This window comes from Indicator indicator, chromosome 13 (genome assembly GCF_027791375.1).
Source record: "Indicator indicator isolate 239-I01 chromosome 13, UM_Iind_1.1, whole genome shotgun sequence".
NCBI classification, from domain to species: domain Eukaryota; kingdom Metazoa; phylum Chordata; class Aves; order Piciformes; family Indicatoridae; genus Indicator; species Indicator indicator.
In genome coordinates this window covers 13,221,898-13,245,962 of record NC_072022.1, presented here as the reverse complement: position 1 = coordinate 13,245,962, position 24,065 = coordinate 13,221,898, and the positions used below count along the sequence as shown (strand labels likewise).

General features: G+C 47.1%; 1 protein-coding gene across 1 annotated transcript in view; it reads right to left on the bottom strand.

Annotated features, from left to right (window-relative positions):
- The window catches only part of GPC1 (glypican 1), a 214,450-nt gene that overhangs the window by 8,033 nt on the left and 182,352 nt on the right, over positions 1-24,065 (bottom strand). Inside the window, exons 3-5 of the mRNA XM_054386073.1 lie at positions 21,969-22,360; positions 4,631-4,796; positions 83-213 (exon numbers count right to left, since the gene is read on the bottom strand). Of these exons, the coding sequence (XP_054242048.1) occupies positions 83-213; positions 4,631-4,796; positions 21,969-22,360 (689 nt within the window). The remainder of the gene's footprint in view (positions 1-82; positions 214-4,630; positions 4,797-21,968; positions 22,361-24,065) is intronic.

The following is a 24,065-nucleotide window of genomic DNA, read 5'->3' as shown; positions in this document are numbered from 1 at the left end:
CTGAACCATGAGTACAGAAGCCATCTGGTCCTGGCAGCCACACACAGTGTGTCTTCAGCCAAGCCCAGGCACAGGTTCTTACCTTGGCTGTGATCGAATCTTTGTTTTCTTGCAAGTTGGAAATGGCTTCAGCAATCCTCATGTGAATGGTGCCTATTACAGTGTCTACGTTGTAGGGTCCGTCGATGCGATCAGCCACCACGGCCAGGGAATCTAAGGACACAAGACAGAGACAGCTCTCATCAGGCTCTGTGCAACCAAGCCAAAGATCACACACTCCTGCTGGGTTGGACAAGGTGGTGGCCCCTTGACAATCTTGTTGGGAGACATTTCACTATTACCTAAGTGCATGCTCATTTTCGTCTGGCATGGGACAGCTGTCCCTTCCCAGCATATAGATGAAGCCACTCTCGGTGGCAAAGGAAGAGAGCTCATCTCCTGGTAAGTGCAACCTGTATTCACACAAAGTGATCAGCATTTCTTGGGGTGCTATGGAAAGGAAAAAGGGAAAACTGGTGCAGAAATATGAAGTAAGGCACAGCAATACTTGTCCCTAGCCATTCTAACTCATTGCATGTCTTCAACAAAGCTCTGCAGCCAGCCAAAAGTGGGACAATCGGGGTCAATAAAGTGCCAAAGGTACTATGGGTGGGCAATAGCTTCTGTAGCAGTGAAGGAGTGAGAAAAGGAGAGAGAAAAGGAGTAATTTTGCTCCCCATCACCTCTGGAAGGACAACACATGACTAGCCAGGGGAGTATCAGGCTATAAAGGTAGAGAAGCAGACCCAAATGCCCACAACTGAACTGGTAAACAGGACAGGGGTGACTGAGGGATGTCTCTTTCTTTCGGCTACTCCTGTCATGGAAAGCTCTCATATCCAGGTGCCCCTGCCTAGCATGGAAGCCTCTTCCTGGATGGCTTGTTTGGGACTGTTCTTGGTTTACTGAAAATTATCATTGTCTACCTACCTCCAGAGCTCATTCTCAACACTCCAGTTGTGTTTGAAGCAAGGCCAGCCTACATGCTTAGAGGGCTTGGGCCACTGGGGAATGCCACTGCAGAGGAAAGCTGACATCCTGGTGTCCAGTCAGATTTAGATAGGATTTTGGGGCAGGGCCAGAACTGGATTTGCATATCTAAAATGAGATTTCAACCAGGTCTGACTTTGCCAGTCAAAAATTTAATTCTGAAGTTCACCCCTATGTTGCTGTTTCCTCAGCTTCCTACCACTTGTGCTTTAGTAGCTCTGGGCCCAGGCCATGTATAACCTTCATCAGCATTTTGGGGCTTGACATTCAGTTACATGTGACCTCAGGTGGCTCCAGTGTGGTTTGTCTCCCCCAGAGCACACCAGAAAACTCCTAGCAGGACAACAGTGAGAAGTCTGAGGTGGCCCACACTCATATGGGACAGAAAGTGATTCATGTTCCTGTAACCATGCCACGTGGGAGACAATAAGTGCAACTGTTTTGTGTTGCTGCTTCTCTATACAAAGAGGGTCAAATCCCAGGGTCTAGGTTGGAGATCTGCACTATTCATAAATGTAGTTATTCATTAGGAATAATTAATTCCTCTGTCCTAAATCCTGATACCTCACCCATCAGTGTGGCAGAAGATCCACAGCAGATGGTGTGATGTTGCAGAAAAGCTTATTCAGCTTGAGTTTGTACTGTTGACATGATTCATGAGCAATGGAACCATCATGTGAATTATACCCAGCAGTTTAACTGAGCATCAGCAAAACATGTCCTTCAACCTACACCATCCCACACTGGGTATGCGTCACCTGTGACACTGCTTTAAAGGACTGAAACTTATCTTTGAGTTGCACAGCAAATTTCCTTTGAGCAGAAGTGCAGCCAGCTGGGGCACAACCATGGACCACTGCCATTTCAAACCTGCTAGGGAAGCAGTCAGTCCTGTGCCTGGGCAAGCCAGTGGGACTTGGTGGAAAGATCCCAAATGAATTCCATGAGGTCTAGAGGTGAGGTTTGTAGGTCCACAGCGGATACAGCTAACAATGATGGTCTGATCCTGAGACCACTGTTCTCAAATTAACAGCATGCTTAGCCCTTGCAAGTGTGTTCTCTGATGTTACAAGATTGATGTTGAGACCCTGACAGCTCTCAGAGAATAAGCAAATTTGACACAGAGTAGATGAGGGACAGCACAAACCCATAGAATATCCCCACAGGGCTTACAGCCCAAAAGCAGGTCCAGCCAGAGGGGAGCAAGAACAATAGCGAAACAGCTAGCAGGGCTCAAACCTTAGCCAGTCTGGAGCATGGCCCACAAAATACTCTTTTTCCAAGTCTGTAATATAGGATTTAACAACATGCAAAGTTACAGCTTGGAAACATTCTGTATTTATTTTTAGTACTTTTTATGAAAAAAGGTTTTTGCTGATTAGCTTGAGCAAGAATGGAAACAGGGGCCACAGATTCTGAGTTCATGTGCTCTCTTTTTCTGCAACTTAATCCTATGTTAGTGCTGATTTCTAAAGCTAAACATGCCATACAAGGGAGTTATGGTTTTTTTTTTGTATTCTGGGAAATAACATCCCTGCACCATTAAAGAGCCTGCAATTTAACTCTGCTGCCACTCAGGGGTTGTGGTGTCATCTTCAAGATTGTATTTTCCAGACAATTTTAGTTTGCAGAGGCACTAAGGTTGAGATACAGACATTTAAATCAACGGCTGCACCCCAAAATTAGTGAGAAACCAGGTTTGAATTACTACTATAAAAACCTCCCCTAATTTAGCCTGTCCCAATTTGTCAAATGTAAAGAGTAACTCCACGTTTAGTATAACAAAACCCTCTCCAGCTACACGGAGGGGTCTGGAGAAGGGTGGAAAACCAGAGAATACCAGTGAACTGCTACCTCTGACTCTACATCTTGCTCCAGTGCTTGCTCAGATTGTGACCTCTAACACTAAAATGTACAATTTGAAAGAAGCTCCAATTTCCTCCTAGCCATCAGCCCTTGACAATGTCTCTTGAGGAAGAAGAAACCAGAATAAGTTCAAAATGCATCCTGAATTGCCTCCCTGTCAATGAAGGAGGACTGGACACTGACATTTCGGGGGACAGGCAGTGACCAGTAACAGTTGGCTTGCTTTGGTCAGAAAGGCCAAAGCACTATCCAAGTCTTGGTGTAAGCCCTGGGGGAAGGGAATATTCCTCCCCCTCTTTTCCAGCAGGCTCCCAAGTTGCTCTCATGGGGAACACTTCCAATTAGCTGCGGCAGGCTGCCACTTGGTTCGTTAGCCTCTAGAGTGAGGTGGGCAGCTGGCCGACACACCTCACTGAGCAAGGGCACTGCCTTCTGTGTGCAGCAGTTCCATATTTATTTTGCAGTGTCCCTTGAGAGCCAGATGACACTCCTTGAACTTATGAGGGAGTTTCATTGTTAACACCACCACACATCAAGCCTGAGCCAGCCTTCCGGGCTGCAGCTGGCTAGTGAGCTGGCACTCTTGCTTGGCCAGGCAGCAGATGCCAAGACAAGGGAAAAGGCCAAGCCTGAAGCTCATCTCCCCTCTGGTGCCTGCATTTTGTAAGCTGAGGCAAATATCAAGCCCCCCTCAGATCTCAGGTCATTCTAGGACTAAATGTACAACCTGAGAGAGAAAGAGGAGTGCTGGGTGATGCTCTGTGAGCACAAGGAGGAGTGAGAGCTTTATCACTGCAAACTGCCTACCCGATGGAGTGCAAACAGGGAAAAGACATGCACTGTACCACAATCACACCATCTTCTAAACAAAGACCCTCACCAGCCTCAAACCACATCCATCAGCTTCATATGTCATGCTCAGCAGTAGCTCATGTTTAAGACAGGAGCCACAGGCTGAGTGACACCTGAGGTCACCTTAAAAGTGATGCCTGGATCAGATCAGGCAATGCAGAATTTCCTGCAGAAATGCCTTTTTGAAGTTCTCCAGCCTCTTTTGCATAAAAGATCAGACTACACCATCACAGTGATAGTTCTGACTTTAAACTCAATAAAATAGACACTTCTACACACATACAACCTGCTTTGAAATAATCTTAGCTGAGCAACAAAACAAAACCAAAACAAACTCTTTCCTCATTTAAAGTACAAGTCTAATTTTCCCATTCCTGGCAATGCCTGTAACTTCCCCCTCCCCACGGATTTGTTTAAGACACCTCCTTCCAAGTATGTGATTCTAACCCCTTTGCTCTCCACCCATGGAAACAGTTTGGGGCTTCATGTCACTGGACTGTCTCCCAAGGAGGGCAGCAAGTGCTTCTCCTGTGCTCTCACAAGTGCTGTGGTGTGGATGATGAGGCAGCTGTGACAGCGTCCGGGTGGCAGGATCTTTCCCTAAGCTTCAACACTTGGGAGGAAAAGGAATTACTTGAATGCAAAGTGTGGGCAATCCCAAAGAGCACAGGCAAGACAAAAACTCTTTAAGGCCTCGTTAGCCAGCCCAGGAGTGTCCTTTCTAATGGTATCAAAGCCCATCAAAACATCCTGCAATAGCTTCTAGGTGTCAGATCACAGACAGTGACGCTAATGTAAATGAGCCTTCAACATCCCTTTCTTTAGCCCCAAACAGTGCCTCAAGAAGTTCAAAAGGTGCTGCAGCAGCAGAAGGCCATCTTACCCATCAGGTACTTCCACTCAGTGTTCAGGTCGGCTTGGTTGGCCAGGCAGCCCTTGACGACGTTCAGGCAGTAGTTGTTGCATGGCTTCACGCTGGACATGCCCCGGCAGTGGGGGCAGTACATCAGCTTCATGATGGCACGAGTGCACTCGTGGCTGAGAGATACCTGGGGGAGACAGACTGGGGTCAGGCACACAGGCTGGTCAAGGGACATGTGGGGGAACTGCCCCGCTTCCCTGGGGTAAGGGAGCTTGGTGTGATCTGAAAGGCAACATGGCTCCCTGTGGGTGACCCTCGGAACAATGCTTCCTCTCTCATTGCCTCTCCTTCCCCCCACCCCTCCTTAGGTGTCCCTCCCATCAGAGGCAGCTGCCAGTTCCTTAGGCTGTGGCTGAACCCAGGATTCTTGGAAAAAACCTTCCAGGCAGATCTGGTGGCCACAAGAACAGCCTGAGCTGACCATCAGCTGTAACCATGACCCCACCACATGGTGCACATGTGCCTCTGGAGATGCTGCCATCAGTGCCACCACTGTACCCCTTCTGCAGGAGGAGTTTGTTGTCACTGCCCAGTGCATACAGGTGTCCCACCTCAAACTGCATCTCTGGCTTCCTTGGGAGACACACAGTGGGGGACTGGACATGGAAAGTTCTAGCTGGCATCTTTGGAAAGGAGAATGCTGTTGGGGGAATACTTGAACAATTCCAAAACCACAGGCAACTGGAAGCACAAGGCACAGGAAGTGATTGTCCTCTGAAAGCACTTCAGCAGCCACAGGCAGGCAGCACAGTGGGTCAGCACAGGTGGTGCCAGTGGCCCACAGGCACTGCACGTGCAGCTGATGCTTTACAGAAATCACTCTGGAGGTGATTTTGCCATCTTTAATTAAACCACCTTGGTTCCATAAGCACAGAGCCAGTGCAGGTGCAGACCCCACAGAGCTGCAGCACATTAAAGTCTCGCCTGACCATCAGCAAGTGTCCCCCTCCAAATGCTGTGTACAAAGGGCTGCCAGTGTTAGCTGAGGGATGAGTAACAACCTGGCAGACCCTGCAGGCATGCTGGCAGAGCTCAGTGTTGCTCTGTCTTCTTGCTAAGGTCTTTTCTCCTTTGTGGTCTTTTTCCACCTTTGCTCAGATTAATTTGCAACTCCTTCGTTGTTCTTTTAAAACCATTCACAAAACCAAACTGAAGTACCTGTGTGCAAGTCTCCCTTGGTACCAGGTACTCAGCACTCACAAGAAGCTCAAAGAGGGAAAAGTGATAGAAGGGGCAAATCTTGACGTGCAGCCTCCATCTGCAGCTGCAGTGCTGAGAACTGCCCCAGCATCTTTGTGACTTGTGAAAAACACTTTGAACATGGCTTTTTAAATTTTCTTCTGGGAGATTCCAGAAAGATTCAGTTCTAAGGTGCCCTTAGGAGAACATGATGATGCAAAACCCACTGTCAGAAGCCACAGGAGAAAACCCCTAAGCCTTCCCCCTCCTCAAACTGCCTGCACAGCAGCACCTCAGTTCCAGTCAGCCTTGGAAAAGAGCTGTTGGATGGTGCTGGGCCTTCATCACGAAGGAATGTATTAAAATGAGAATGCTCTTCAGGAACAGACAGAAACTTCTAGGTCTCAGAGGGAACCCAAACAGTGACTGCATCCCTGTCTGCAGCCAGCTGAGGAACCCTGAGACAGCTGTGGACATCAGAGATGGCTGGAGGGGCTAAGCCTTTAGGGAACGCCAGCACCATGCCAAGTCTTGGCTCTCCTTCCTTGGTGAGCTCTCTCTCCATTCTGGTACAACTTTCTCTGACAGAAAGTGGCTCCTGACTGCTGTGCTGCTCTGCTGCCAGGAGATGGAGGCTTTGTCCTGCTGCACTGCGTGAGTGCCACAGTTTCATCCCTGGGAGAAACAGGCAAAGACATCACCGTCTCCTGCCTGGGGGATCCCTGAGGGGATGCAAGAAAGCAGAGGGCCAGAACAAACAAAAGAATAGTTTATTTTTCATCTCAGGTTTAAATAACCATTGACTGAGCAGTGGTTGAAAAGACAGTCAGTAGGAGCACACAAAACACTAACCCAGGCTGAAGCTGAAGACCTTCTGAACCCAGAGCACTTACACAGAGACCACAGAATCAATAAGGTTGGAAAAGACCTCAAGGACCATCAAAGTCCAACCTGTCACCCAAGACCTCATGACTACTAAACCATGGCACCAAGTGCCACGTCCAATCCCCTCTTGAACACCTCCAGGGATGGTGACTCCACCACCTCCCTGGGCAGCACTTTCCAACGTCTAACAACTCTCTCCATGAAGAACTTTCTCCTCACCTCAAGCCTACAGCTCGGGAAGGAGCTGTGACCTCTATCTCCCTAGGCAGAGCTTTCACAAACAGGAATTATATGGTGAAGCTCCATCCAGAACATGTAACCTGCAAAGGCAGGCAGGTCCTGAACACAATTTTGTCCCTGTGTTTTACCAGCTAGGCTCATCCCTGCTCATCCCAGTTTATGCAGCTGTGGCCATAGAGCACTATAACCCAGCACAGCACAAACTGGGCTGCAGCATCCCAGGAGCTGTGGCACAAATAGGTCATGCAGCTGGGCCCTGGAACGTCAGACTTCCTACAGCACTGATGAGAACTGAGGAGCACAGCTGGGTGGTTTGCCTGCACCCACATACATCTGTGGTTGCACTGCACAGTGCACACTCTTTTGGAGTTCAGGGAGCTGAAGTGCTTTGGCTGGAAAGTGGGAGGTGCCAGGAAACACCCCCAGGGTGGTGTGGGCCAGCCATCTGGTGGCATAGAGGACAGCCACAGGCAGATAGAAAACAAAACTATTTGGTACTCTGCCAGAGGTGTCGGGGACACTGGGAGAGGTGAGTGACAGATCTTGGCTCAGAAAAGCATCTCCAACATGCTTAGCCTTTAAAGGATGGTGTAAATCCAGCTGGAGCTACCCAGGTGATCACAGTGAGCCCACACCTAAATGATGTTTGCACAAGCTCAGTGGGCATTTCACAAATATTTCTGCTTGCAGAATTTGTCCTGGTCTCTGCGTTCATTTTGTGCCTGTCTTTTTCTGACAAAACAGAAAGGACCTTTACACCCTGAGCATACCACTCCCTCGTCCACCAGAGAGTCATTGTGCAGGGCCACGTGTGCCCAGACAACCATGCCCTGCCACCACTCAGAGCTGCAGGAGAGACCTGCTCCTTGGTGCCCATCTACTCCATCTGGCCTCCAGCAAGACTGGTGAACACAGGCAACTGCCAAGGCCTCCTGTGATGCAGACAGCTGCCTGCCGTCCTGCAGCCCACCTCCTTCCAACCTCTCCATGGCTGTCAGCCAGGCAAAACTGCCTATCCCCAGCTTTACTGCCTGTGTCCGTGCCAGTGCCCACAGAGCAGCCACCTCCTGCCTATGCAGCTCTTCTGGGCTGTTGCCACCTGCCCTGGGGCAGTGGGTGCAGGCAGAGCACCAGGTGGTAACAGTACCTGAGGGCTCAGGCTCAGCTCCTGAGGACTTGAGGGGAAAAAAAAGCTGCTTTTGCACCTCAGCAGGGATCATTTCTGGATGTCAGAGAGGAGCTGTGTGTGTACTGCTAGCCTGTCACTCTTGCAAGGTGACTTTGTCTCCTGGAGGACACCGTCCCAGGTACAGCAGCACCCCCTTCATTCCTGTTCCTCTGCCCCAGAGTTTCTCTCTGAAGACAAGCAGATGATCCATCCACCACCAGTTGTTGCTCTGCTGACTCTGGCAGGTGCCAAGTGTTAACTTAATCTCTTGGCAGAAAGGATAAGTATTAACTATCACAGGTGGAAGAGGCCAGGCTCCACTCCCTTTCCCCAAAGAACAACAAACCTCTCCTCTTGGCTGCAGCACTCTTTTTTCACAGGCAGGCTGCAGAGGTGAACCAAGAGCAGAGGGATGAGAGGGCACAAAGAGGAATTTCATATTTTCTTCATGATTTCCTTGGCCAGAGTTCAGCTCCTTGTTGTTTCACCCAACCCACGGACTCCTGCTCCACTGCTCCATACAGGGCAAAGGAGAGTGAGAGCTTGGGGCTCCCAGAGCCTCTCCCATCCCTGATCCTGCACCATCCCATCTGGGGGACTTACAGCATGTTAAGGAACCCTTCAAACATCTCTTAGTACTTGTGGCTGAAGTAAAGTTCCAGTTTTTTTCATGTATGCTGTATCCACACAGGGGAACCCCAGGCCAAGTAGAATGGGCTGAGATTTCCCCTTCTGTATGGATATAGCAACACAATGAGCAGAGCACTGCAGCTCTCTTTCCTGCTCATCTCTTGGTCACTGCCAGCTCCAGCTGGGAGAAGAGCTCCTCAGGCTTGAGCCGTGGGAAGATGGTAACACCCCTGCAGTAAGAGTGAAGCAGTTTTTCCAAGCTGCCAAAGTCAAGACAGACCTCTTCCTGCACACTGAGACATCTTCACTTCCTTGTGCTTTCAACCTTCAGCCTTTAAAAGAAGCTGAGATGTTATGACCTCCTCCCTACCCAACAGCTAAAGGATGCCAGCTAAGAGCTGATGGAGAGCATCTCTGGCAATAACTGATAGATCAATGAGCAACATCCTCTATTCATCACAGGTGGCCTGAAAGCAGGAGCACACAAACTCCTGCAGATGGAGTGAAAGCTAACATAATGTCTTCATCTCTAAATGATCTGGCATAGCATGAAGAGAGGACATGACAATAATTGATTTCTCTACCATCAACCTGGCCCAGCCTGTGCATGGTTGTCCTTTAAGGAGACATGGTTCTTCTTGAACTTCAGTGGCATCTATCGTATTTTCTTAGTTCAGTGACCTAGAAACTGCATTAAGATGTCAAGAGAACATGCACAATACCTTGGAGAAGCCATTTCCTGAGGAACTGGGAAAAATTATTAGTGAGAGATATGGCTTGGAGCCCAGGCACACCTCATTCAGTTGTCAGAGGTACAAATAAATACACAAACCAAAATGAAGTCCAGATTAAAAATACATTGTTCCTACATCATTGCTCAGTTAAAATCCACATACTCTACTCTGATCCCAATGACATGAGTGGGTACTGTCCTTTACAGTGCAAGCCCAGTGATGAAGTGGTAAGGAAAAAAATATTATCTTTGAAGATATGGCCAAAATAGGGAACAAATTGCTATTGAGCAATAAATCACTTTAATTAAACCTACTTTACAGCTGGGGATACAGTAGTTGCTTCGAGTAGCAATGAGGTAATGCAACAGGAACAGGTGGCTGCCTCATAAAAAGCCTCATTCCACCCTAAGTGCTGACATTTCAAGGAGGTTGTTGTCATCAGGTATTATCCCATGACTGTGCCTTGTAGCAAGAGATGAGCTCTGTGCTTTTCCATGGCTGCTTTCCAAAGCCTGATGTGCCCAAGCTTTGTTGCAGGAGCCACCTGACCAGATGTGAATTGCTGGAGGCAAGAGCTTTGCCAGAGCAAAAGATCTTTGCAGACTTGCTTTTATCGTGTCTCAGGCAGAGCTGGAGGTCGCTCGCAGGTTTGCACAGCTCATGGCACAGCCACCCAAAGTGACTGCTGAGATGGGGCTCACTGTGCCACTATTTGGCACTGCTGTTTGCACAGCAGCCATCAGAGAATGGGCACATGTGGAGATAATATGACAGAAAATGGAGAATATATAGTTCTCAGCATTCGCAGTAGCATTGGTTTACCTAATTTTTCCTCCTCCTGAGCAATGCTTAAATCAATTACAGTAAAATTAATGACTTTAGCAAGCTGAGAAGATGGGCTGGGGGATTAGTTGCTAGCTGAGTTTCTTGCCACTCCCCAGCCAATTTAGAAAACATTCAGTGTGAAAGGCTTCTAACAACACAAAAGCTCCTGCCATGTATTTTATTAATATGCTTTCCAGGCAACGAATCACAGAAACACAGGAAGCTTGAGGATAACAAGCAGTCATCTACTCTGTCTCCCTGCAACGAGACACATTTGAGGAGAGCTAAATTATCCTTCATACCACCTAAAATGTAACTTCAGAACAGTCATAAACTTTCTGAAGCAAAGACAGGGAGGTGAAACTACTTGCAGAAGGGGAAGCACTCAGCTGAAACAGGCAAGACACCCCTGCACAGACACTTGAGGGTCTCAAGACACCCAAGTGCAGACAGTTCTTGGGATGAGCAGGGCTTTAGTCTCTGTAGGACACACAGCAACAGGTCAGCACTTGTCAAAATGAGACAGATTTTTCCAGACCACAGAAGAAGCCTTTGTGTCCTTCCTCTCTGTCTTTAAAGAACAAATCAAACTTGTGATTTGCATGTTCAACCCAAGTTACTACCTTTGCACAGACACCATGCTCACAGGTAACAAAAGCACATTTTACAGAGCCATGGGACACTTCTCTCTCAGACCTACCATGGCCATCCCTTCACTCACTATAGCACCTACCCAGGATACATGTTGATTTTCCAAACAATGCTCACTGATTTGTAGACCTCTTTTCAGCATAAGCAAAAGAGGGGTGCAGTTCCTCCTGGCCTGACCCTGGACCTCTCTGAATCTACAGCAGTATGAGGTTTTTCACCCATCTGAACTGGGACTGCATGAGACAGGTCACACAGAACAACAGAGAGGTGGGAAGATGAGATGTGTTTTCAGCTGTTACTGCATTGCCTAATGCTTGGAAAACATTTGAGAGCCTCTGAAACAGCCTGAGAAATATCAGGGCAGAGAAAGAATCATGAAGTGATGGTATGAGTCTTAGATGTTACTGAGTTTTCTTTTAGCTAAAAGCTGCTACACCCTCCTCATTTTCCCAGCCCATTATTGCCTGAAAAGGTGGCTGGAAAGACCAAAGAACGAAGTGTGGGATGCAGAGAGGAAGGCTGGGGATCAGCACCCAAAGAGGCACTAGTGCTGGGACAAGCTCCATACATCACATCCAGGAGTTACAGTGTCTTTTTGATAATGATCCTCCCTCCCAGTTTCCTGAGTGTTGAAGAGAGGCTGAGCCTCAGAAAGCCAGAGACACCTGGAGCAGTGTTTTAAGGGTGGCAGTAGGAAGCTGTTACCACAGCAGGACAGCCCGCAGTCGTCAAGCTGTGCTGCTGGCTCTTAGGCACAGCATGCCTGGCTGTGAGGGGTGAGCCTGGGTCTCTGCAGGGCTCCTCCTGCACCCAGCTCCTTTGGCACCCAGAACCTGCAGCTAAGCTGCAGATGCTGCCTTTGAAGTGCTGCCTTCAAACAAGGAAAAATAAAAAAAAAAAAAAAAGAGGGAAAAACCTCAAGAAACACCCCCCCACACACCCCCAAATCCCATCTCCTTTTGAAGCTCAGCTTAAAAGCTAATGAGAACCTGCAGCTTAGATGCAATGAGATGGGACTGCTTGGCCTTCAGGAGCCTTTAAGTACATCTGAAAGGCATTTAGCACCAATAAAATAAGCTGAGCTCTTGCTGGTATTTTCCCTGCCCCCCCTTCCCCCATGCACATTCACCCACAGGCGGCTGTAAGCCATCTGTGCTTTGCTTCCCAGGGGAGGCAGGGTTAGGAAGAGGGGAGAGATTTGGAGATGAAGAAAGAGGCCTGGGTGAAAAATACAGGCTGCTGGATGTGCCATCAACCTCCCCGGCTTGTCAGGGCATGCAGGAAGGTTTGCTGATGGAGGGAGAAGGCTGAGCTAATTCCTAGCATTGTTGGTGGAGGTGGTGTTCTGTGGGCACTTTCCCCTCTAAACTTTTTGCCCTAGGGAGTATGAGGGTGGCCTGTAGGGAGCTCTCTGTGATGCTGGTGTTCATTGAGCTGGACTATGTCCCTGCTGTGAGGCTGCTCTTCTGGTCCCTTCCTGGCTCTAGCCTCTGAGGAGCAGTGCAGATCTGAGGTGAGCATGGAGAAACTGTTGCACTTGGCTGTGGTTTTGCAGTGACTCATGGATGGTTGGGGTGAACACAAAATACCTCCAGACATGTCAGCTATATGTCAAAACATGCCTACACTAATTCTCAAGTATACCTTTCCAGCAGAAGGACTTTCTGAATGGCCATTCTAACCTCCAGAAGCACCAGTTAAAACTCAGTGATATCAGGCAGATTAGGTTTCCAACTGATGCTTTAAAGCCAGTAGATAGCAGGCAGCTTTTTGGGGGCAGGTATGTGTGCTGGGCAGCTAGAGGAAGAAAGCACCTGGAGATGTCCCCAGGTTTATGGGCTGAGCACAGCTATGCAGGCAGCTGCAGCCAAGGCTTTCCTAACACCTTCACCTACCTTCTCATGCATATTTTAAAGGTAGGTGATAGATGTATGGGAAGTTTTTCCTGCCAGCTGTGAAAAATCCATTCTGGGGAAGGGTTTTTGAGAAAACAGGTCAGTTCTTCTATTCACAGGCTGTGCTGGGAAATGCAGGTGGGCATTCAGAGCCACTCCAATTACCCCAAATGCCTCCTTTGGAATTGCACAGTTGGGATAAAGTTGTCTGTATGAATAAAAGCAGCTACAAAACCAAGCAAAACAGGTGAGCAGATCCTGCCAGAGTGGTGTTGAGGAGCACTGCTGACTGCCCACAGAACAGGCTCAGGAAGCCAGTCTTGTCCTCTCTTTATAAGAAGAGCAGCACCAGGAGGGCAGCTTTGTATTTGCCAGGGAGCTGGCTGGATCTGTGATTGGGGTTATCTGCAATGTGGCAATTTCACATTGAGAAATATTTCATTTTTACAATCCCTCCATGGGAGGAATCTCAAATTCTATGATCAAAAAAACCCAGGGCTGTGAGGTTCTTTGCATCTCCACATGTGCAAATCAGGGCCACGGCTGCTCCATGCACCGAGCTGTCAGTGCCCATTCCATAGAATCCTAGCATGTTGTGGGTCGGAAGCGACCTTTAAAGGTTATCTAGTCCAGCTCCATTTCCCTGGTGAAAGAAATGGGAGCTGCAGGTGCTCCCAACCCTCGTCTGGTGCTGGGGAGCTGGCACAGGGAGCAGACCCTGCTCTCTCCACCACATGGTCAGCAGCTGCCTTGTGCATGTTTATGCCAGCCCTGATGTAATTAGCACCTTGACGTGTGTTAAATGAACCAAGCCTTCCAATCTTTCAGAATAAAACTCTAAAAGAAACAGCTGCAGGGCTGACAGAAATATGATTCTTTCAAAGTCTAATGAATTGTATAATCACTTCAGTCATTATTTTGCATCTTCCTTGCACAAATGCAGAGTCATGAGTCCCTGGAGCTCAGTGAGTTTTAAGGCTCACCAAGCCCATCACTCAAGATACATTAAGCACGTTTCCAAACCCCCATCAGGGACCAGAAGGTGAGGGGGTGCAGGCACAGGGTGCCAACTGTGCTGGGGTCTGGTGGCAGTGGTAGGACATACATGACCCTGCAGTTTGGTGACCCTCTTGCCTTCACCTCCCTGTGTTTAGCTCAGGGTGAGAGACACAGGGGATGGAGGCTGATGCAAAATCTGTGCCCTTCGCACTCCAGCAACCCAGAGCTGCTGTGAAGCCTGAGACCAGGCAGACAGCCTAGGTCCATCACTGCCACCCCAGCAGCCAAATGGCCATTTTGCAGACTCAAACCGCCCCCACCCTCCCCAACCCACCCAGCCACCCAAAAAACCCCACACAAAACCAAACCAAAACAAAAAAAACACAATAAGAAAAACGCAGGCTAGGGTAATCCAGCCAAACTGGGACAGCAAAACAGGGAGCAGAGTCAGACCCATCTGCCTCCACAGCCAGCAGGGAGGGCTCTTCCAGAGGGCAGTGACAACGGCTCCAGAAGGCAAGGGACACCAAGACTCAAGGGCAGAATCCACAGCTAACTGGAAGGATCTGTGCCTTCAGATATTAAAGTGAGGAAGATTCATGTGGACATACAGGCTGCTCTCATGCTCCCCTCCCTCCGAAGGAAAATACTGCAAGCCACCACCTGCCTAGTCATCACACTCCCTGCTCTGTTCATCTGACACAGTTATTTCCAGCTGGTACAATTTTCAATCCTTTCAAAACTAGATTCAATTGACTTTTAACTACCAGGTAAATATAGGAGACATATATCTGCTTGCCTGCATTATTTCTATTATATTTGGAACATCTGTGGGTTTTAATCCCTGAAAGGTTGTGAGAGTAATATGTGAAATACATCAGGATGTGCTCAGGACTGCATGCTCCCCATCCAGCTCCATTTGAATCTGACGAAACAAATTCCAATGCTACTGCAAAACTCTCCCCCTAGTTCTACCTCCAGTGCTGCAAGAAAAGAGGATTGGGTTAAGAGGTGTGTGGGGGGCTGCAGGAGCTGCTGCTTCAAGTTGTTTAAAGCAAGAAGGGAGCTGATGGCAGGCTAGTGACTCAGGGAGCATGGCTAGCTTGGCGAAAGGGTTATGAAGCTTAAGGATTTGTAGAGGGATTGGGCTGACTGAGACTTAGTTCTAAAACATTTTAAGCCATGCAATCCCACATACAAACTGCCCAGGGTCACCTCACCCCAAAACATGGAGATGATGCTGATCTCAGCATGGACGGGCATGTCACTGAGCTCAGCAAGGAAAGGCACATCCCAGCCTTCTGCACCCACAGTACCCAGCCACAGGGCAGGTCTTGGCAGCTGTGCCAGATGCTATGCATGGGCAGGATGGAGTAAGCATAGGAGCCACTGAAGGAGCCAGTCTTTGAAGGTGCAGGTGCTTCTTTCAGCCTGCAGTCTAAGATGGTGTTCACAGGCTGGGCTGCCGAAGTAAACAGGTTTCTTAACCCCCAGGACTTCAGTTCTCCTCCTCCTGAATACCAAAGGGTGCTCATGACATTTTCCACTCTATGAACTACTGCTGGGCCTGCAGCAGCACAAACTTTTAGCACAGACACCAACCACTTCCTTTTCAGAAAGCCTACTTTTCAGTAGGGAAGGAAAAAAACCCCAAACCCCAGCCTGTTCCAGCAGTTGCTGCTGGTACCTGGCTGTGGTGAGCTGCATCCTGCCTCCATCCCAGCTAGTGATGCCAACACCTGTGGGACCTGCTGCTACCTGCTGCTTGTGTCCCATGCAGAAACCCCACAGGATTCTGTCTCACGTTATTTCCCCTCATTTTTTAAAAGGGGAAGCCAGATCTGAGAACGAGATCCTGGGTGAATGTCTTACCAAACAGAGCTGTCTCTAGGTAGATGTAGCTGCCATACAAAGATAGGAGGCTTATTAAATCCCATGCAAGCAAACAGGCAATCTCCCTGAAGGAAAATTTGGAGCAGGTCTCAGATGAAAGCTTCTTCCAGATGGAGAGATAAATTACTGTGGCACTTTATAGCTTTTTGGAGCAAAGATACTCTCTGCACAAAGGCATCCTGCCATCAAGTCACTGCCATAACACAAGAACTGTCACGCGAAAACCGAACAGCTCTGAAGTGTGAGGTGGGATAACATCCAATGAAAAAGAAATAAGCATGATACAAGGATTCTGCCAAGTCATTGCTGTTCCAGTGCCATGGAACAACATTCTCATAACACCCATTTACAAACACTAATATAGAACCATAGAACATAACTCTTGAGATTGGAAAAGACCTTTGAGATCATCAGGTCCAACTGCTAGCCTAGAGCTTGCAATCCCAACACTACCGTCTTTTCAGGATCAGGATGAGACCAACTTAGAGAAATGATTAATTTTATTACAAACATGAAAAAAATGTTATTCGTGGTTGTATGTACTTGCTGCTGATGCTCTGAATAAAAAATAAGCTACTGAAAGGATGTAGATGTATCATCAAGGACATGGGACAGGAGTTCACTGCATTTGAGCTGTTTCAGCACAGTTGTTTCATAAGTGTGTGAAAAAAGATTATATTAATTTTATTCAGTCAGATCAATTGTATGCTTACTTCCCATAAAAAGCAACTGGGAGCTGAAAGGCAGAAGTCAACTATGTCCTTCCAAGCTATGGGAGTAAGTGGGGTATGAGAAATGGCTGCAAGGAGCCATGAGATGAGAATCAGGAATGACTATGCTGTCTTTGTTACATTATTGACTTGCTGGAAATGTAAAGCATGTTTAGATAAACACTTTTTTCCATATGTATCCAGCACATTCACTTTACTATTAAAAACATTTATAAAAATTCTATTTTGGTGCCTTTTTAATCGGAATTCAGCTCTCATCCAAATGCAGCTTGACCCACCATGTGTTTAAAAATTACTCACATGGTAAATAGGAAAGCTGCTATTTACCTTATACTAACATAAAAGTTTAAAAAATAAGGCTGAAATGTATTATCAGACACAGTATTGCTTAAATGAAAATCAACTGACAGATTACCTTCATTGGTAAAATGAAATACAGGATTTAGTGGAAAAGTTTATAATTAGCAAAGAAAATCATCGCATTTTGTTTTGAACTCAAACGAAAATCAGCCTTAGGAATCATAGAACTGCCTGGCTGGAAAAGACCCTGAGATCACTGAGTCCAACCACAACTTAACATCTCCCTGTACACAACTACTAGACCATGTGCCTAAGCTCCTCATCCAAGCGTCTTTTAAACACCTCCAGAGATGGTGACTCCACCACTACCCTGGGCAGTCTGTTCCAGTGCCCAATGACCCTTTTAGTGAAGAAATTTTTCCTAATAGTCAATCTAAACCTCCCCTGGGACAACTTGAGGCCATTTTCTCTTGTCCTGTAACTTGTTACCTGGGAGAAGAAACCAACACCCACCTCACTACAAACTCTTTTCAGGGAGTTGTAGAGAGCAATTAAGTCTACCCTAGGCCTCCTCTTTTCCAGGATGAACAACTCCAGCTCCCTCAGCCACTCCTCACAGTACTTGTGTTCAAGAGCCCTCCACCAGCCTTGCTGCCTTTCTCTGGGCACACTCCAGCACTAAAATGATCTTCGTGCAGTGAGGGGCCCAAACCTCAAAACAGTACCTGAGGCACAGCCTCAAAAACATCTACTGAGAACAGGAAATGCAAACAACTATGAAAATGGATTAACCATTCCTTGCTTAGGTGGCTGGTAGCTGCTTCACATCAATCCCCACTACCATAGGGAAACTTATAAGAAACAGAGATCCAGCAAAAGAAAAATTGTCCTAGTAACTCACTTTCTGACTGGTGAGCAAAGTTCATTTTAAAACACCTTCTCTCCCTGTCTTCAGAAATAGAATGTAATTTCTTTACCTCTTCTGCAGTCTCACCTGAGATTCACAGGCTGTCAGCTGCCCAAGGGGAACTTGAAGACTCTGGACATTTTTTGACATGCACAGGGCAGCATTCCTCCCCATCTGTCAGTGCAGCATGGGCATGGTGTGGAGATGCAGGAGGACACTGAGGATCTGTGCACAGTCTCCCTGCCTTTTTTGGGTGCCTTGGTGCAGACAGGATCACCTCTGCTACCTGTCCCCTCAGCACTTTGTGCCCTAGGACTTGAAGGCATGAACAGCATCCTAATGCGAGTCCTAAGTTCCAAACCCACCTGGATATTCCTGTTCATCATGCTGCATCTCCCTAAGGATAGCTCTCTTTTGTTTGATAAAGGGTTTCTCCCTCAGCACTTGCCATTATTACCAGCTTAGATTAGCCTCCACTTTCCACAGGACTTTGATTCACTGTTATCAAAAATGATCCAATAGCTGGAACACCTCTGCTGTGAGGACAGGCTGAGAGAGTGGAGGTTGTTCAGCCTGGAGAAGAGAAGGCTCCAGGAAGACCTTCTTGTGGCCTTTCACTACTTAAAAGGGTTGATAAGAAATCTGGGGACAGACTTTTTAGCTGTGCCTGTTGTGAAAGGATTTAGGGTGATGGTTTCACACTAAAAGAGGGGAGATTTAGACTACATAGTAGGAAGACATTTTTTACAGTGGGTGGTGGAACACTGGCACAGGTTACCCAGAGAGTTGGTAGATGGAAACATTCAAGGTGAGGTTGGATTGGAGTCTGAGCAACCTTACCTAAAGATGTCTGCAGGGAGGTTGAACTAGATGACCTTTAAAGGTCCTTTCCAATCCAAACTAATCTATGACTATTACTTCACAGCAGTGTATTCTCACTCTCCTTGCTGAACCCAGCAATGGCTCACAACAAGTGTGGATCTCCAAGCAGCAGCTGGCAGGCAGCAAGTCTCCCAGCACAAGGCCTTTAACTGTTTACATGAAGCTTGGAGTCACAGCAAACACTGTTTTTGGGCAGCTACCAATCTCACAAGCACTGAAAAGGATTCTACACAGATCTGGAATACTTCTTCTCTCTCATTCTAGCGTGCAGCATGAGGTATGTATCCTTGGGGGAGCCCCTTCTATGTGTGTCCTTCACTAGAGGCTGTTTTGGTAGCTGCTGCTTCACAGAGATGATGAAAACCACACTTGACACTACGCAACTTCAATGAAAACCTGCAATTTGTGCTGAAAGAATGGCTACAGAAACACACAACCTGAATGTGAACACAGAGTTGCTGCCTCAACATCCTCATCCAGGTGTGGGGCATGGGTAATCCCTAACTCTGTACCAGGGCAGGGTGCTGACTTGCATGTCTATCCCCAGCCCTTCCACTCTGCTCAGGATGCGAGGAGCTGCACCAGCCACATGTGTGCCCTGGGCTTCCTGAGCCCCCTGGGCCCCCTGCCACAGCCGCCGTGCAGATGGCAGTGCTTCTGCTGCCGTCAGCACGAGGCCAGGCTGGTGGCACGAACTGCAGCATTAAAAGCTTTAGATCTTGGTGTCAGAGGCTGCAGTCTGTCAGGGTGACTTTCCTTTAAAAGCTAGGATGGCAGTAAAGATGAAAAATTGTTTTGCCATTTTCTACCCAGCTGCCCTCAAACTATTTGAGGTCCTGCACTTGGGTGACAACAACCCCATCCAATGCTACAGGCTTGGGGAAGAGTGTCTGGAAAGCTGGCAGCAGAGAAAAACTTGGGGGTGTTGGTTGACAGCTGAAGACAAGCTAGCAGTGTGCTCAGGTGGCCAAGAAGGCAAACATTATCCTGGCCGAAATTACGGGGGCCAACAGGAGAGGCTGCACCTTGAATACCATGCTCACTTTTGGGCCCCTTACTGTAAGAAGGTCAGCAGGATGCTTGGAGCATGTTCAAACAAGGACAAAGAAGATGGTGAAGGGTCTAGAGCATGAATCTTATGAGGAATGGCTGAAGAAGCTGGGGTTGTTCAGCCTGGAGAAAAGCAGGCTGAGGAGAAACCTTTCTGTGCTCTACAACTCCCTGAAAGGAAGTTGTAGTGAGGTAGGTGTTGGTCTCTTCTCCCAAGTAAGAAGTTACAGGGCAAAAGGAAATGGCCTCAAGTTCTCTGAGGATAGGTTTAGGTTGGACATTAGGAAAAATTTCTTCACTGAAATGGTTGTCAAGCCTTGAATCATAGAATGTTTTTGGATTGGAAGGAGCCTTTAGAGGTCATTTAGTCCAACCTCCCTGTAGCAAGCAGGGACAGGAACAGGCTGCCCAGGGAAGTGGTAGAGTCACCATCCCTGGAAGTGTTTCAAAGACATGTAGATACGGTGCTGAAGGACATGTTTTAGTGGTGGACTTGGCAGGGCTGGGTTAATGGTTTTCCAAACTAAATGATTCTATAATGTATCCTCATCAGGAACACAGAGTGCCTGCTCCCAGCAAACTGCTCCCATTCCTGTCCCTGTGCACCCCCTAGCCACTGGCCAAGGGCTGCCCTAAGCAATGGCTTCCTGTAAGACTGAGCAGCTGGAAGCTGGGGCCAGAAATGCTCCTTGAGCACAGGGGAGGGGCAGCAGGAATGAAAGAAATCTCATTAAGTCCCTAACGACAGCTCAGTCAGGGCAGGCTCTTCTCCATTTTAAGACAGCCAGAAAATCTGCATCTGTCTTTCTCTATACTGCTCAGAAATGGACACACTGCTCAGAAATGGACACACTGCAGGAGAACCTGAAACAACAAAGGATACAGGTGACAAACACCTGTGAGAGACAGGAACGATTTGGACCTTTCTGGAAATACTCCATTCTAGGGGAATGGTTTGTGAGGAGGCAGAGGGAAGAGAAGGAGCCCCACATTCTGTTTGATAAGCAATGCCAAGAGAAGGAGGAGAATACAGAAAGGGGGAGACCACAATCAAAATCCAGTGAGTTAGAAGTCTACATGAAGGTGAGGGGAAAATATGCTGCATGTCAATATCTCAGGTCCTTCCTTTCTGCTGATACCATGACTATAGTTGCCCTCCTAGCCTGCTTTACCCACCAAACTTGGCTCCAGGCAGAATCACACACATCAAGCTGGAAATCTCTCCCATTCAGAAGATTTATGAAAAATATTTCACTTTGGTCTCCCTGAAATTACATCACTCTCCTCTTTTATCTGCCTTAAGTGTCAGAGGAGTGTGATGGTAATGAGATGTACAAAGGCTTTTGGGTAGCTGAACAATTTTATAGTCCCACATTGATAAATGAAAGCATTTGTCATTGTTACCACAGTAATGTTTCTTCCTGAGATCAAAGTCTGGATATGCTGCATCAAATAGCACTGTCCTCTGCTATGCATTACCACACATGACCTCCTGAGGAATTTAATGGTGATTTTGTATTTTTACATTCACAGCAAAACCACACCATGATTCTAATGACAGCTGACTGCCATCTCCACATGCAGCATGCAAGCCATTTTCGTAGGATGGATCTTCTCCTCACCACCTTGTCTGAAAAGCCTGACTATCTTGTTTCAGGACAATCACCTCCTTCTGACGTAAAGAATACAGACAATTTCCTTCCTCCTGAAACCCTGGATTCAGTCACGTTGATTTACATTTATATAGCACCTTTCATCCCTGAAGATCCCAATGCACTTTACAAACTCACCCTCTGTACACAGAAGCTGTACAAATATACATGGGTACACAAACAGACAGGGCGATCCCATCACCGACCACTGAAATCCATCTCTCTGCCTGTATTCCCAGCACACTCATGGCAAGTGAGCTCTGCAAGCCCTACATTGTCTCACCACCAAGGAGGAAAATCAGGCAGTGTGATTTAGAGACACGCCATTTCCCTGTCCAGGAAGCACAAGGAGTCCAGACAAGCAATAGAATGGCTTTACAGCCTGGGCACTAATGTCTCCTTGGCACTCTGCTGTGTAGGTCACAACAAGCCAAAGACTGATTTGTGGTGAGCTATACCTTGCTGCTTCTGCACTGTTAGAGACTGTAGAAGCCCAGGCTTGCTGGCTCCCTTCCACTGATGGGTGACCCTCAAGCACTTCGTTTCGTAAAAACGAAAAATACATTCTTACATTGGGATGAAAACATAAAGGGAAATAAATCCCCTTCTCCTCAACAGCAGCAGTCAACTGGCTCCTGCCAGCCTGAAGACAGAGGAGAGGGAAGAAGCCCAACATACCTGAGACACCTTTTTGACCACGTCGCTGCCTACAAGAAAGCCCTGCGCGTAGGAGCGTGCTGCGATGAAGGCTCGGGTTGCCTTCACCTTCAGGTCCCTGGGAACTTCCCCGAAGGGTTTGTGCTGCTCTGCATGTTTCACCATGCAGTCCAGGTACTCATCTGTGATATGGTACTGGGGATTCATCAGCTTGAAGAGCCGCTCCAGCAATCGTGTCCAGAACTCATTGAGGGCCTCCTCCAAGTTGATGTTGGAGCCCCGGTAATAGCGGCGTAGCTCACTGTACAAGTCCTTGAAGACCTTCATGTTCTGAGTGTACAATTCTCCATAAATGCTTGGAAAAGCATCATAAAGGGCCTTTTCTGACTTGTTCAACAAATCCTGGAAATAACCTGAAGAGAGAAGACGGTGATGCATTAGTGGAACAAACAGGAATCCAACAGGCTCTGCTGCTTGGTAGCACAATCAAACACCCTCAGAAGAGAGAAGGGCCTTAACAGAGCTTTTCCTTCAGTCTACCTTACCCACACTCTCCATCTCGAGTCTTAGCTGAGAAGACCAAAACCAAAACTCCCTCGTGCCAGAGAACCTCTCTACCTCTTCTGGCAGCCTCACCTCAAACCAAAATCGAGGCTTTTCTCTGAGTGTGTAAGGTGCCATAGCATTACTCCTAGGTTTTCTTCACAGAACACATCAACTGGAATTGCTCACATATACCATAACCTGACCACCACCGTCATCTTATAAGACAACCCCAAATCAAGAACCAGTTCCTTCTGGAACAATAGTTGATACTTGTTAGACACCACTAGAGAACACTGTAAACACACAATGACACCCGGATGCTGCTCAGGCGATAGAGGTCTATCCTGTAATGACTGCTGTTAAGAGTAAGACTAGTGTATCAATATTAGCATCACACCAGAATGAAGAAAGATAAAGATTGCACCTGTAAGACAACCTAATGTCTTCCATCTCATCACATGAAATGTTGGAATTCCTTCAGCATCACCTGCTCTAACCATCACACAAAGGTGAGGGCTTTTCTGGAGAAGATTGCAACTTCTTCAATTTTAAAACAAGCCTCACTGCTTGTTCTCTGATGTGCTATTTCCAAAGCCCTTCTGAGATGGAACAAAACATCAGGGACAGTGCCAACCCTTCACAGCGACACTTCCATTAGCCCTCATCATTGCAGCCAGCCTGGCTCTGAGGCACAGCCCAAAACACGTGTGCCAGAGTCCCAAGCACTGCGACAGGAACAGGTACATCTTGTACTCAAGTGCATTTAAACTGAGGCCAACATTACATCCAAGGCTCTCATCCCATTTGCTTATTTGTTTTTGCATCCTGCTTTTGTTTAGGTATAAACGACAAAATGTTTTTTACATTCTAGGTTCAGTAGTTGCAGAGGTGACAGAAATGTGATTCTCATGCTACATACAACAGGGTAAAGATAAAAGATTTCACTCCTCCCTTATCAACATTTTTAAGTATTTCCATCCTCTTGGCTGCCAGCTGCCTTTGGGCTCTATGAGACTGCACAGTGGGAAACTCATAGCAGGACCAGCCTGATTCAATTTATTGATTTACATAAGCAACTTTAATCATCATTTAAGTCAGTGAGAGGAAAAAATATTTAAATAATCATTTTAATTTCAATTACATTTGTATTTTTTAGGGCCTTTTGGAAGCAAACCTGATTATACTATTCTTTAAATCTAAATTACTATTTTTTTTTCCAGTGATGTATGATAAGCTCAAGTTGGAGGGAAACTGTTATTCAATTAAAATCAAACAGCATGTATTTAGGTATATAAATTAACTTCACTGTGCGAGGCATATAAGACAAGAAAGAAAAGCTTCTGAAAAATGCATATCGGATGTACAAAGCTTTATTAAACAAAGTATTTTTTGAGGGAATGGCACTGACTACAATTAAAGACCTCTAAAATTTTAGAACTCGTAAAGCTCATTTCCATAGGTCTTGTCTATATTCACAGACTGCAAGGGCCATTCGACCTTTCCTACGTTAATAACCTCTCATTGGCTTCTCAGATTTGAATGAAGCTGAAACTCAACAAGAGGATCAACCAA